Source organism: Silene latifolia, chromosome 10, assembly GCF_048544455.1.
Source record: "Silene latifolia isolate original U9 population chromosome 10, ASM4854445v1, whole genome shotgun sequence".
In the NCBI taxonomy this organism is placed as follows: domain Eukaryota; kingdom Viridiplantae; phylum Streptophyta; class Magnoliopsida; order Caryophyllales; family Caryophyllaceae; genus Silene; species Silene latifolia.
In genome coordinates this window covers 110,419,633-110,433,870 of record NC_133535.1, presented here as the reverse complement: position 1 = coordinate 110,433,870, position 14,238 = coordinate 110,419,633, and the positions used below count along the sequence as shown (strand labels likewise).

At 37.4% G+C, this 14,238-nt stretch overlaps 1 protein-coding gene and 1 long non-coding RNA gene across 3 annotated transcripts; one reads left to right on the top strand and one right to left on the bottom strand.

Moving 5' to 3' along the window:
* The first annotated feature begins 919 nt into the window (after positions 1 to 919).
* LOC141605807 (uncharacterized) lies at positions 920 to 3,300 on the top strand. Of its 2 annotated transcripts, none has more exons than XR_012526482.1 (3): positions 920 to 1,026; positions 1,884 to 1,945; positions 3,082 to 3,300. It is a non-coding gene; the product is annotated as an uncharacterized LOC141605807 (long non-coding RNA). The 2 variants fall into 2 exon arrangements; XR_012526481.1 differs by lacking the exon at positions 3,082 to 3,300 and adding an exon at positions 2,544 to 2,719.
* A 2,418-nt stretch (positions 3,301 to 5,718) lies between these two features.
* LOC141605806 (uncharacterized) lies at positions 5,719 to 11,416 on the bottom strand. The gene is made up of 2 exons (XM_074424705.1): positions 11,134 to 11,416; positions 5,719 to 6,114 (listed from the first exon to the last, which is right to left on the bottom strand). The coding sequence occupies exons 1-2, from the start codon at positions 11,274 to 11,276 to the stop codon at positions 5,982 to 5,984; spliced, it is 276 nt and encodes a 91-aa protein (XP_074280806.1). The 5' UTR covers positions 11,277 to 11,416; the 3' UTR covers positions 5,719 to 5,981.
* Between the last annotated feature and the right edge of the window lie 2,822 nt (positions 11,417 to 14,238).

Here is a 14,238-nt window from a genome sequence, read left to right as displayed (position 1 = left end):
ACGTTAAAAACTCAATGCATATAATTGTGAGGAAGAGCTTTTGTGAGACAACCTTAAGACGGACTTTTCATCTCGCACAAATTAATTGTGGTAAGTTGTTTTATCGCCTCACATCAATTATTTACGTTTTACCTTGACCCGTACCCTTGACAGTTGACTGATCGTGGCCGTGGGAGGCGTTAACCGATGAGTTTGACCACCGTCGGGTCAACCGTGTTATGGGGGATGCGTTGTGACGGTTTTTGCGGGATTATCTTGGGTAGTTTACATCTTAAATTCATTAATAAGAATAGTTTATAATCATACATAATTTAATTGATTGTTTAGGTGGTGGATTTGTGGAAGAAGCTTTTTAATTTATTTGATTGATTGTGAAGAATTGCTAAAGGTAGGTTAACTAGTCAACTATGTTATTTGGTAATTAGTGAATTGTTAAAAGATGGATTATTATCATAACTGTTGTCTTGAGCATATTGTCATAATTGTTGTCTTGAGCATATCGTCATAATTGTTGTCTTGTGTATCTTATAATCATATTATTATTATTGTTGGTTGGTTCTCTATTGTTGGTTGGTATTGTGAAAGAGGATTGGCATTGCTATTGAGATTATTTGGTCGACCAGGCTGTAATACTCTGTATTTATATTTTATAAAATAATATTATATTATATTTATACGAGTTATATTTGAGACGGAATAATAAAATAATAATAATTATTATTAGATGGTAATGATAATAATAATAATAATAATAATAATAATAATAATAATAATAATAATAATAATAATAATAATAATAATAATAATAATAATAATAATAATAATAATAATAATAATAATAATACGTAATACGGCACATGTATAATATACGCATACTTCTACCTCACCTTATATACACTCTACCCTATTAATACTACCCTTATCCTATTGTAATCTCAACACAATCCACATTTAAGAGAGAAAAGATGAGGGAAGAGAGAAAGAGAGGAGATTTGGAGATTTGTCCCTCCGCCTCGAGATCGTAAGGTAATACCGTCTTAAACTAGCATTTATATTAATTTATTTATAACATCGACCCGCCCCGACCTCGACCGATCTTGACCCGTCATTTGACCACTCGTTTGACCGCCATTGACCGCTCAAAAACGTGTTGACCGAGTAGATCTAGGGCACGTTTTTGGTTTGTGTGACCCGATTTTTAGACGGGTTTTTACCCCTTAATTCGTGACTGACATTGGGTGGTTATGAGGTGGTTGGGTCGAGGGTTGAGAGGGGAATATAGTGGTGGTTATGGGTGGTGGAATGGGTGGTTGTAGGTGGCGGAATCTGGGGTAGAAAAAGGGGTGTACGAATGCGGGTGGGTGGTTGTTGTTGTCGGTTGTTGCTGCTGTTTTATGGTGTTTAGTGGTAGCCGTGTGGGTTGCTGGTGTCGACTAAGGTCAGGGACACGATGGGGGTGGTTGGCGTGGCCGGCCGTAGCCGGTGGTGGCCATGGTTGGTGCATTTGCGTGTTTCTGTTGTTGTTGGTGGTTGTTGAGGTCGTGTTGTTGTTGGTGTTGGGTGGCCGTGCTGCCGACCGTGAGGGCTACTGGCCGTGGACCACCGTGGCTGGTGGTGGTGGCCACGGTGGCGGCAGTAGGTGGTGGTGGTTGGATGTTGACCGAGTCATAAGACGGGTTTTGTATAGCTTTAAGACGGGGTTTTGTTTATTTAATTATATATTTAATTTAATTAGAGTTTAAGACGGGATGTAATAATTAAATAACGGGTATGAGTCGGGATTTGAATAGCTTAATTAAGACGGGTTTATAATTAAGTAATTAAGTCGTATTTAATTTAATTAGATTAGTTTGTAATTAAATATATTTCATTACTTTAATTAGGTGACGGTTTTATCAAGTGGAATTTTTATTGGATCGGGTTTGCTTATGGAGCTTGCGAAAAGGTAAGTTTATCCTACTCAGTTTCGATAATGTGTCTATTTATTAAATGAGTTGTTTGTCATTAATTGCATTTAATGAGTCGGAATTTGGTATGTTATACGGTATCTTGCATTCATTGTGTTTGTCATGTATATTGGAGGATATTGCGGTGTTGGTTGGTTACTTGTTCTATGGAGACGGAAGGCGGTTGGGAGACCGTCTTTCGCTTGAGTTGCCTATTGGGGTTTCCCACCCCAATAGGAATGTGCACATTAATGACTTGAGTCTTGGAGGGACGCGTGTGGGTGAGTCATGGGACCTGAGTCGCTCTTGGGCCCGGTACCACCGACGTGTTCGGAGTACCTTGTGTGAGTTCGGTGTCGTGGACATGTTCCTGACACTAGTGGTTGTGGGTACGTCTGGGCGTGTCCCGGTACCGGCGTGACGGTTGGATAATTGTGTGTCATTCATATCATGGTCATATTGTTGACTCACGCACTTGAGTCGTGTCACACTTTAATTATCGTTACTGATGTTTGTCTGTCTGTTTAATTGTCACCTATCTCTTTTGGGGTGGCCTGTGTCGATCCATATGATATCCTTTGGTCATATGGGGAGTAGATTATGTACAGGTTGTTTGGTTAGCACGCGGGAAACGGGACGAGCTTGATGAGCCACGAGACGAGTCTAGTTGATTAGAAATGTATAGTTGTCATGAGTTGTACCTTTATTCATTTGTTTACGTTTATGTAATTCACTAAACATTATGTTTATTTATAAAACGTTCTTTTATTGAAGATTTGAAACACTACCTCGGAAAACCGAGATGGTAACGCTCCAAGTATCTTGGTAGGATATTTGAGGTGTTACACAGGCACGGGGATGTGGAAGAGCCGTGGTCCTGTGCGGTTTTGGTCGGCCAGGCACGGCAGTGTTCGGAGTTTGTCGTGGACCTGAGCAGTACACTTTTGGTGTCGGTTGTGGTGGTTCAGTGTGGCACACGGTTTGGCCGTGTGAATGAGACGGTCTTGGCTTGTGTTTCCTTATTATATCTTATCGCAGGTTATCGTATTATTATTGTTGTTTAGTTATCCTACTCAACCTCGTGGTTGACCGTGTATTCGTGAACACCTGTGATGAACCAAATATTGGGATGCAGATTTATTTCAAGTTAGCTTGTGTGAAGTGCTGGATGCTTAAAGGGGAGCTTGGGGCGTGATCATCACTTGAGTCTAGAGATCGTCTTAAATTATTCAGACACTATTTAGTTTAATTTCCGCTGCAGTTGTTATAAACGTACTTTGTATTATTTATTTATCTCGTTGGAATTTTGTAATAAAACCTTTTGAGGCACTTTAATTCATATCGTCTTAAAGAACTTGGTAATTGTTTGTCTTTAATACTTACTACAAACCAAGTGGTGTTAGTCCAGTGGTAGCCGGGTTAAACCTTGAAGCTTGCAGAAATGCAGGAGTACTCTAAGAGCATCTCCAATTGTTGCTTAGATAGACCCACATACATTTATTTGGAAACTTTCTTCGTCCAGACGGAGAAAATTCCTTGTTGCTATTGGAGATGCTTTTAGAGGCTCTCTACGTTTGACAAGACGTTTTAGGTCCAGATGAAAACTTTCTTCGTCCAGACGGAGAAAATTCCGGGGATTTTTTTTTTTGTCCAGACCATTTTTAGACATTTTTTTTGTTTTAATTTTAAAAAAAAAAAATCTGTCTTAGATTAGTTTTGGGTGCGGAGATTGATAATCGTTAATCCGTTCTACTCTAATCCGTTCGTCAAATCAGAAACGTGAAAGTTGAAACGTAATTAAAACGTAAATATATTTCTTGAACATTGTTAATAGTTTGATCGTTGTTACCGTCATTAGTTGACATGATTAAAACCGTTTAATTGAAAATTACATAAACTAAATGACGATTTCTATGATTATGTTGTCGTCATTTTTTATTTTGTTTAGTTTTTTTATTTTTTTTTAAAAATCGTCGTTTTTAGAAAGATGTTAGAGAGAGTAAAATGGGGAAAGTTATGGGGGACATTGTTGGAAAATGGTGTTTAATTGTTGATGATATTTAGTAAATGTGTCGACAACGTTTAACGTGACCCGTATTTAATACTCGGAGTTACAAGTAAATTGCACATTGATGAGTCGGTATCAGTATCTACTCCATTTGATCTTGTAGGGATAGAGTGTTGTTATTACTTGTTATGGCCTTTTGTTTACAAAAAAATAGTAGAAGAAGTCGTAGAATGCAATAGGTTAGACTACTGGTGATCACATGTTGCATAAAAGGTGAGTAATTGACCTCGCCTTTTGTTTTGTTTTTACATCATACAAAGATACAAACACAGAGGTCAAAGTATTACTTACATGTGCATTTGTCAAATAGACTAGTGTCGCTACCTTTGGAATCCCATACCCTTGAAAAGCTTTACACAACTCCACCCTGTCGATTAGCTAGCTACCAAATCCCGTCCAATTTCAACATACATTGTGTCACACCGATATTCAATCATGAGTTTTTAAGAACCTCGAGTCATACGGTTCGATAGAGCAAACATTTAAAAAACAACACCCCCTAAATTTTCAAGGGGATATTTAACAATGAAAGTTTGTTGTAGCACATTGCATCAAGTAGTTGAGAGTTAAACCTTTTCATGACGGTTTGTTTTTTGAAACAGATAAATCATTTGAATCAATTTAGATCATTTTAACAAATAGGGTTTGATGCAAGAAACATGCAAGTAGTAGATAAGATATAGACAACCGTAGTTTCCGGCTTTATGATAATCATCTTTTCCTTTCAATGCTTTGGGTGTTTATGCCCTTGTCCTCTTGTGACTTGTGAGTCCCTTACCAAGTCAAGGAGACATTGGCGGACATACAAGACCAGCCAACATGGGTTCTGGCCCAACATCTTAAACTGACAAGAACCAAGTGGACAAAATAATTAAACAAATAGATTTCAACCGTTCAAAAACGGGGCCGATAACACCCCAAAATATGATGAAACATAACCGATTCACTTCGGCTTTGATTCCTAACAGGTACCCTACCTTTCGACTTCGAAATTTGGCGCATCTGGAAACCGTGCCGCTGAATTTAATCACATTTGCCTAGATCTCTACCACCACTGATCGATGGTGTTTGGTTGCCCCCGCCTGACAGTGCAAAACAAGATATACACTGCTCTGTGCTTCGTGTATATCTTGTTTCAAAGACATTTGAAAGCCTCGTCTTCTTCCTATGGCCTCACAGTCACAGCCCTCACACAATTAAGCATGAAACTCTTCAGCCTCGATTGGCGAGTCAAAGTATTTCAATGGCATCGCTTTCATCAAATGCGAAAATGTATCTCCTACAATTAAGGTAAAAGACTAAGGGTCCGTTTGGATTGAAGGAATTGGAGAGAAAGGGAGGGGAGGGAAAGGGAGGGATTTAATTTACTTTGTTTGGATAAAAAATATGGGAGAAAGGAAATGGAGGGGGAGAGAAATGAGAGGACTTATTTTCTCTCCTATAGAACAAACTATAATCTTTCCAATGGTGACAAGATTTGGAAAGAAAACATTATTTGAACCTCTAATTATGTCACTAGCATCCTTCAATCCTCCATCCATTCTTCATCTCCCTCCTTCCTCCCCTTCCATTTCCCTTCATAATTTTTGTTATCCAAACATCCACATCCCATTTGCCCTCCCCTTCTCTCCCCTCCCTTCACCTCCCCTCACTCCCCCTCCCCTCCCCTTCCCTCCTAAAATTGTATCCAAACGGACCCTAAATGATCATAGAAGCAGATCAAGAAAAATGAATTAATTTACCAACAGATATTTGCACCACCAAATCATCATTGTGTCAAATTTAAGGTAAACTGTTGTATAAGCGGTTAATCTAAAAATGTCTCCAAATTACAGTCACATTCACACCAGTTTGCAAGGTGCAAAGCTATGGCTATAACTTGTCATCCTAGAGCATATCAGACACTAACATTTCCCTCAATTCATCTTTTTGATATTTTTTTAGCTGCACATCATCTGACAGAGTAATCAGTCCTTTAATTTCTTCAAAAGGCCAGATACCCAGCGCCTGACACGTCGCTTCAAAGTGTATCCCACAAAAACTCCGGCAACAAAACACACTGCACATAGCTTTGAGCATGTCCATACTGATACCAAATTTCTGCATTCACAAATAACATAAGTTATGTTCCGAAGAAGCCATCCAATGATGTCTGCTACGATACGCTCAAAAGTATATGAGCACTTTTTTGAAACATGATTTCAGAAGGAAATATTAGATAGGAATTTTAGGTTCTACTGTCATAATTTGAGTTCTTTTTCAAAATAGTCCCATCACTCACAAGTCATTAGTGTCGTAAAAGCGGAACTAGTATCCTTAATAATTTCTCAGAGACAAAAAAAATTGATGCAGTGCAGCCATGAAGGGGTTTTTTTCTTACACAGTAAACCATAACTGGAGACACCTTCTAGCCAGCAATCAATTAACATACGGCTTTGGGCAAAATAAATAAAACAAAATTGCAATTGGGGCAAAACTAATTTCGACAAGCATTCCATTGCACTAAACTCCGCTACTGAGCGAAAAAGAGAGCAAATTTGCAACAGAAAGCTTCATGCATAACACCATTATCCAAATGTTAAAATCTTCAGGCAAAAACCTCATACTCCCAACTTAATGAGATTGATCACTAACTAGTGTAGCTCCCGTGCAAATGCACGGTATTTTAGATAAAAAATATTAGAGAATTTGATATAAAAAGAATTAGAATTTAATTATTACTCTATAAGATTATATTTTAAGAAAAAGATAATATTTTATTAGAAGAAAGTTTCATTTGCTTCTTTATTGAGGTAGCATTTTGGAGGGGAAAACTAAGAGAATTTTTATTCTCGTAGTAGTAAGGAGGATTATTAGAGTAGACATGAACTATGTTACTAACTACTAAGAGACTTCACTATGGTTGTGCATAGACGGTTGACCTGTCAAAATTTGACTCGGTCCATTGGTCAACCCGAAACCCGCCCTATTTTAACCCGCTTTTGCCCCTGAATTTTGAACCTGAAGCTTAAAATGACCGAACAAGTAAATAACCGAAATACTAGGTCAGAATGGGTTACGGTTAAGGTCCACCCATTGGGTCAATGAATAAGATAGATTCTAATTATGAAGTTAATTTTCCTTTTAGCTGAACTTTATTTAATTATACTTATTAGTTTAATTACTTTTTTTATTTATATTTAATTATCAATTCTATATTTAATTATTTATTTTATCTTTACTTATTTATCTTATACTCCGTATCTCATTAATAATCTTATATTTACTTATTATTTTTTCAAAAATATAATATAATGTTGAAAAATATAGCCCTAGTTAGTTTTTTACGGTATGTCCTTCCTCAACTAGCCAGCTAGCCTCAATGTTTTTTTGTCATAAACCTTACGTTGTGCATTACCAAATACTTCACTTTGTTTTAGTTGTGTCTAAAGTTGAATTGTTAGTTGAAAATAATAACTACAAAAGAATTATCTTTTGATTTATAGTTTCACAGCTTACACGTAAAGGTTTAGGTACATTTATAAATTTAAATACAAGCAAAATCATACATTTATAATACTTTTTATAAATACACTTGACCCGTATAAACCCATAGTGAAAAAAAAATACTTCAGATAAAGGCTTTAGTCAACCGTATTTGACCCTAACCGGTCTGAAACCCGTATAAACCCATACCATAAATACACTTTACCCGTATCTCCCCGAACCCGCAAACCGGCCAACCGACCCGTTTGACACGCATAGTTGTGTGGCATGACAACACCGGAGTTCTTTCAATGCAGCATCACTCAACTTTAGTCCAAAACCTGAAACTTTTCACAATAGCCATGTACTGACTTTTTTACATGAAATCGTGTCTGACACCTCTAACCTAGTTTGGGTAACATCAGCTGCGGCCAAGCAAAAGTGGAACATAACAAAATTCCTTCAAACAATAGCTAATTTTTAAAAAATAAATAAAAATAATAATTAAAAGAAAAAAAAGAGTTGGATTGACAGCCTAAAGTGCATGCAAGTATAACATCATAACCTCAAGGTTTTCCACAGTATAGACACTTCCCATCTCCAATACTTCTCCCCCCAACAAAAATTTGCTTTACAAAAAAATTGGGACTGGGGCACTTGATAACACCATATTAGCTAAACAGCACGATAGAGCATTAGCATTGGTACCAACAGCTTCATTGGATACTAAACTAATCTCAGTAATTTTAGTGTCTTGTATAACTAAAAGCCTAATCCGGTGTTCAAATACAAGTCTAATAAAGTAATCCTATGTGCCACATATAAACTGCACATTCACCCCTCATAATTCAATCCAATGATGGCTATGCGTTTCGCTTGGTTCTGATGATTTGAGCATCCACATAAAAATAACACCTTATGTTTCCCCATGGAACTTTTCTGGTTCACTCCAACACCTTATGTTTCTCTTGGCACTAAAGAGAAACATCCAACCTGCCGTGAAGATTGGTGGCCACATAGCTTGCTTATAAGCATTGACATCCTTGCAACTATCAGTATACCTCATACGAACATGCTAGCTTTGATTGGACTTCGCCTGTGTTACTCCGACTCTTCGACATGGTGTCGTGTCGTGTCTGACACGTGTCAATGTCGGATACGGCTATTTTGAGCAAATTTTCCAATTTTTTGGTCTAAAGTGAAGTGTCGTGTCAGTGTCGGACAAATAGGTGTTGGACAAGCGTGACGGCAGCTAAGTGAAGTGTCGAAGTAACATAGGAGCTCACACATCAGAAAGATATGACATCCTCACATACTTAATTGTTATCTTTGTCCAATAGTTTATTAAACAACATTATATTTAAGAACATGGGGCAACTAGCAATAAACTTTTTTCTTTAAGATACCAAAACAGTTTCTACAACTGCATGCAGCTTTTGTAGTGATATTCTAGGAGGCACATAAAAGTAACTTTGGACTTTGAAAACAACCAGTTACCAGCCTGATCAAAGGCCTCTGTTTCGTTTTAGCGGCATTAGGAACCATCATGCTATACATATCAAATGGTATCAACAGCTCAGCTAGTTACCACAAGAACAAAGCTCACCTAGCAGTTACACCTACCTGCTTCTATCACAAAATGTCCTCGAGCTAGACACCTCTGGATTATGATTGAATAAAGCAAATTACTAACTAAAGTGTCACGTTTTTTCTATTGTGAAATAGCAGTCATTCAGTACTCAACGCAATTTTCATCTTGATTAAACGGAAACAGTCTCTTTCTGTTGCTAATACCGGAGTAAGGCTGCGTATAGCCGACCCCCCTAACTCCGCAATTTTCAGGAGCCATCGAGGCACTAGGGTAATATTGTTGTTGTTGTCGTCCTTCAGTCTAGGTTGCACGGACACACCTCCTAATCAGCGTTCCCGTGTCGGACACCCGTGTCAGACACGACACTCGTCGGACACACGTCAAAACGTGTCGGACACTTGTAAAGTCGTGTCTAACTTTCATCTTTTATTTGGGCACGTGTCCATGGTATTTGGACACACCTCCAAACGGAATCAAGTTGAATTTAAGGTAAATGGCGAGAATTGTTATATGGTTGAATTTGGTGGGGAAATAAGCTGAATTGGAGACAAATGATGTTCTTTAGACTAGTAATGAAATGTCGAAATAGATTGATTATTAGTTGGTTTTTGGTTTTGGAAATCAGAATGAGTTATAATTAACGTAAGTTTTACTTTCACTTATTTAAATTTAATATTCAATACTTTTTCAAAAATAAAATCACACATATATAACTATAAAATATATATTTTATCAAATTTAAATGACGTGTCCCGTGTCCTAAATTTCATGGGATGCCGTGTCACGTGTCCGTGTCGTGTCAGTGTCCGTGTCCGTGTTCGTGCAATCTAGCCTCCAGTTGGACAGTGAAATTATTACTCAAGTTAGACTATAAAACTATTCTTAATAAAGTTTGACGCAAACCAACTACCAATAATGGTCCGCAATCAATAGTCACAAGCCTAATTCCTCTCTAGAGAGTTTATTATCCTATCATAATTTCAATACTGAATGCTACTTGAGATTTCACAACCCTAGGGACAGCGTAAGTTACAGTAAACAATTAGAAACAAATGATCGGCAAATTAGCCTAAAACCTAATTCATCTTATAAATTATACGTCTCAAAAATGTTAAATAGTACAATCTGAGATGCTCTAGTCCAACTCCATTCATCCTTCCAACCCCAAACGACCACACTAAGTATTCTAAATGGTTATCTAAAAAGAATTGGGATGATAAATGAGAGGGAATGAGTATGAAGGACATTAAAATTCAGAAGGGGCATCATTAACTAGCACAGATTCGGTATGTGACATCTAGGATCATATTGAGTCGAGCATTAACGACCATTCGGACATACAGAAATATTCAAAATTGAAGACTTTAGTTCCACAATAGCTTCATACACGTGGCCCCAAAATCGATTCCTCCATGCCAAACCCTGAAACTAATACAACTCCTCCATTTCCACTTCCCTCTCAAAGCTCCATTGTTACACAATGTCATCTTTGAATAAGGAACTATCATTTTCAGACAACAGTGAAAAACACGCCACACAAACGAAGCTATCCAAAATTAATAATTTGTACAATCATCATAGAAACGCTATCAAGGTCGAACATTTACCGTACAGTACGTCAACAATGAAATTAACTTGAGTTAAGATTGGCAGAATGAGTTTGGTTGATTCTCGGGGCTAACCTATGCTAAAGATTAAATCTACTTTCAGCTAGTTTTACCCATTACTGTTAAAACCCCATTAAAGGGTAATAAATAAGTTGACATCTTCCACAAACAGAAATTAATCAAACTTCAAGTTCATCACACCGTAAAATAAAACTTTAAGTTAATCAAACCCCATATATAGTAAAATAAAACAAATATTGATCTGGGTCGCATTTAGGGTATCGGCTATCGCGGTCAAATCTGGCAGAAAACAGTAAAATCCGGTCTCAAAACCAATGAAATTATGATGACAACCTAATTGTTCACATTCATCAAAAAACAAAACCAATTAAATTCAATACAAAATAGATTATAATGAATGTAATAAGGATAAAAAAAAAAGGAGAATGCAGGAACCTTGGAGGTCTAGTGATGAGAACTCGAGAAGGTATAAGAGGAGGAGGAGGTGGTGGGGAAGATAGGGAAGGTAATTCAAAAGAAGAAGCCATTGATTTTACATCTTCAGAGAACTTTTGGAAAGCAGTTTGAAGTCCTTCCATTAATTAATTCTGTAAAACCCTCGTACGATGAATGATAAATCTTCGCCCTTTCGATTGGGTTTTTAGGGTTTTAACTTCATGAGGTTTTGTGTTTGTGTAAACAGCTGCCACCAAAAAAAAAATAACAATAAAAAAAAAAAAAATAATAATAATGTTTGTGTAAACCTTGTGTATAGTGTCTAGCAACCGCTAATAAAATTCCTCAAGTTTAGGGAAGAGGAAAAAAAATTCCGAACCGCTTTTTTAAATCGGAAAATTCACGTGTTATGCTCGAATTTTGTCCTTTTGCACGTGTTATCCATCTTTTAGAGTTTGTGCACAAGATATCCTTGAAATTTGATTTTCAAGCATAACGTGCCTTTTTATCGTTCTTAAAGTTTTTGATTAAGCATAAATCATAAAACAGAAATCGAAATTGACTAATTTTTTTTTTCAAATTAATTAACTCTTCGAGATCTATAACTTGATTGCTTCCGCCTACTACAGTCACAGATTGCTTCCGCCTTCTCGCGGTGTTAGCTATGATCACAGGTTCATCCCGCGAAACCCAGACCATTAATGTGCACTCCCCCCTCCCCCCTCCCCCCTCCCCCCAATTGTGGGTGGGAAGACCACAAGGAGCGGTCCCGTGCGGATTCAATCTCCCAATTGACTCCTCAACCACCAATCAACAACACAATTCATATTCAATAATCAACATCACACTATATCATCATTATCAACGATCCATCATGGCAATATCAAGTAAGATTACATGTACACCAATATCTGAGTAGGGAAACCCTACCTTTTCGCAAATCCGAGCACGACAAAAGCAATCTCAATAGCAATCATTCATGAAACCGTCACCTACATTAGTAATTACATATAATTACTACCTATTCTATCACAATCAATCTTACCTATCTACTTTCCCCCAATTTATGATTAGAAGAAGAGAAATGAGTTTAGGGAAGCTTAAGAAATGATGCAGGTTCTAACATGAGGTTTAGAAAACTGATTAAGAATATAAATAAACCCTTGGTTTAAAATAAAAAGAAATCGTCAACTTCTTGCTGAACCAGCCCACTCGACCGAGCCAACACCGAGTAGATCATTTCTGGAACTTTATGACACGACTCAAACCACTCGGTACATGCCACTCGACCGTGTACACTCCACTCGGTCGAGTGGAAATACGGAGTATTATTACAATAATAGCAACATTTCAAAATTATACTCATAAATAAGAGGATGGTATTCCAACAAAATGATTGTTCTAGTGAAAGGGAAATTAAAAGCTTAATTGACAGTACGATTAGAGAAAAGGGGACAAGAATTTGGGTTCAGATATTAAAAAAACTTGCCCAGATATAAGTAGAAAAAGATGGTCAGAGTAGCGTTATAGGGTTGCCCGAGTAACATCAGAGGGTGGCAGAGTGATAGTGCGATAGGTGGACTTTGTTTTGGGATTTTGTTGGGTTCCTTTCTCTTAGGGTCGTTTGTTTCAAATATTAGGAATGGAATGGAATGGATTTCAACTCCAAGGAGGTATGGAGTTAGAATCTCATACATGTTCAAAGTTATTTGGTTCAATCCGGGAATGAGAATAATAATGTGATGGGTGGAATGGACTTGGAAACTTGGTAGGAGAGGTGGGTATGAGATTCCAAGTGATTGGAATAGAGTTGGAATCCATCATATATCTAACTCTATTCCAAAATGTTCCAACCAAACATTGGAATGGGTTGAATCCATTCCAAAAGTTTGTGTGACACCCCCATTTACCAAAAAGTATTTACCGAGGCATACCGTAGCAAATAGGGACGTTACTATCTCGGTTGCCCAAGGTAGTACATATTAAATCGACCATAAAGAAACATTTATTAAAGTAAACAACGATAAAACGATTACAAGATTTCTAACTCCAAAATGAAACACAACTCAATATTCAAAATGAAATAACTGTTACTAAACTCAGCGGGAGCTACAAACAAATGACTCGTCAGGTGTTCCATCCAATCCCGCTAACAAGCTCAATCATCAATACCTGCTAAACTCACTGCAACTCGTTTGCCGGCAATATCAAATGGTTCACCACATTTTTGAAAACATACGAAGGTCAGTACAACTATACGATTAATCACAAGATTTGACAATCACATATAACTCATATGAACAAACCAACACAACTCCATAAACCCCGAACTACATAGTAGCCTGTGTCTCAACCGCAGCGCAGATACCAATGGTTCCCATCGCAACAGGTAACCAACCCCTACCAATGCCAGACCGCACCACTAGTCATCAAAAGCCCGCTCATCACAACGAGCGAACCCAGATCCTAAATGTGAAGATCCCCGACATGGCTTCACAATCTCAACCATAACTCCATCATCATCCACAATTCAACAATAATCACAGTAATGTAAATCACACATCATGTAAACACAAATATCTCATAATTAATCATATAATCATACTAATTAGAGAAACCCTACCTTATTCGCAAATTCGACTAGCACGCAAATCAACTAGAAATGCTCCTTTACGAAATCGTCACCTATATAAACGATACAATTACAATTACTGCAACAATTCTATAACAAATGCTATCAATTCTCCTAATCAACCCAAATTAGGCTTAAAGGAAACATAAAGTGAAAAGAACAGAGATCGAGACTTACAACGCGATTGGCACGAAAATGAGAAACCAGAATGCCCAAAAATGCCAAAACCTTGCTTTGTTGATGATTAGGGTGATTAGGGAGAGTATAAGAAATGTGTGTAGATTTAAAAATGACGTTTAAGAAACTGAAAGAAATGTTTTATAACCTCTCTAATCACTTTAATCAAACTGCAGAAAAACGTTTTCCCATACCCGCCACTCGGTCGAGTACTACATCTCACTTGACCGAGTAACCATTACTCGACCGAGTGCACCACCTACTCGGTCGAGTAACTCCAAAACAGTAACCATCCC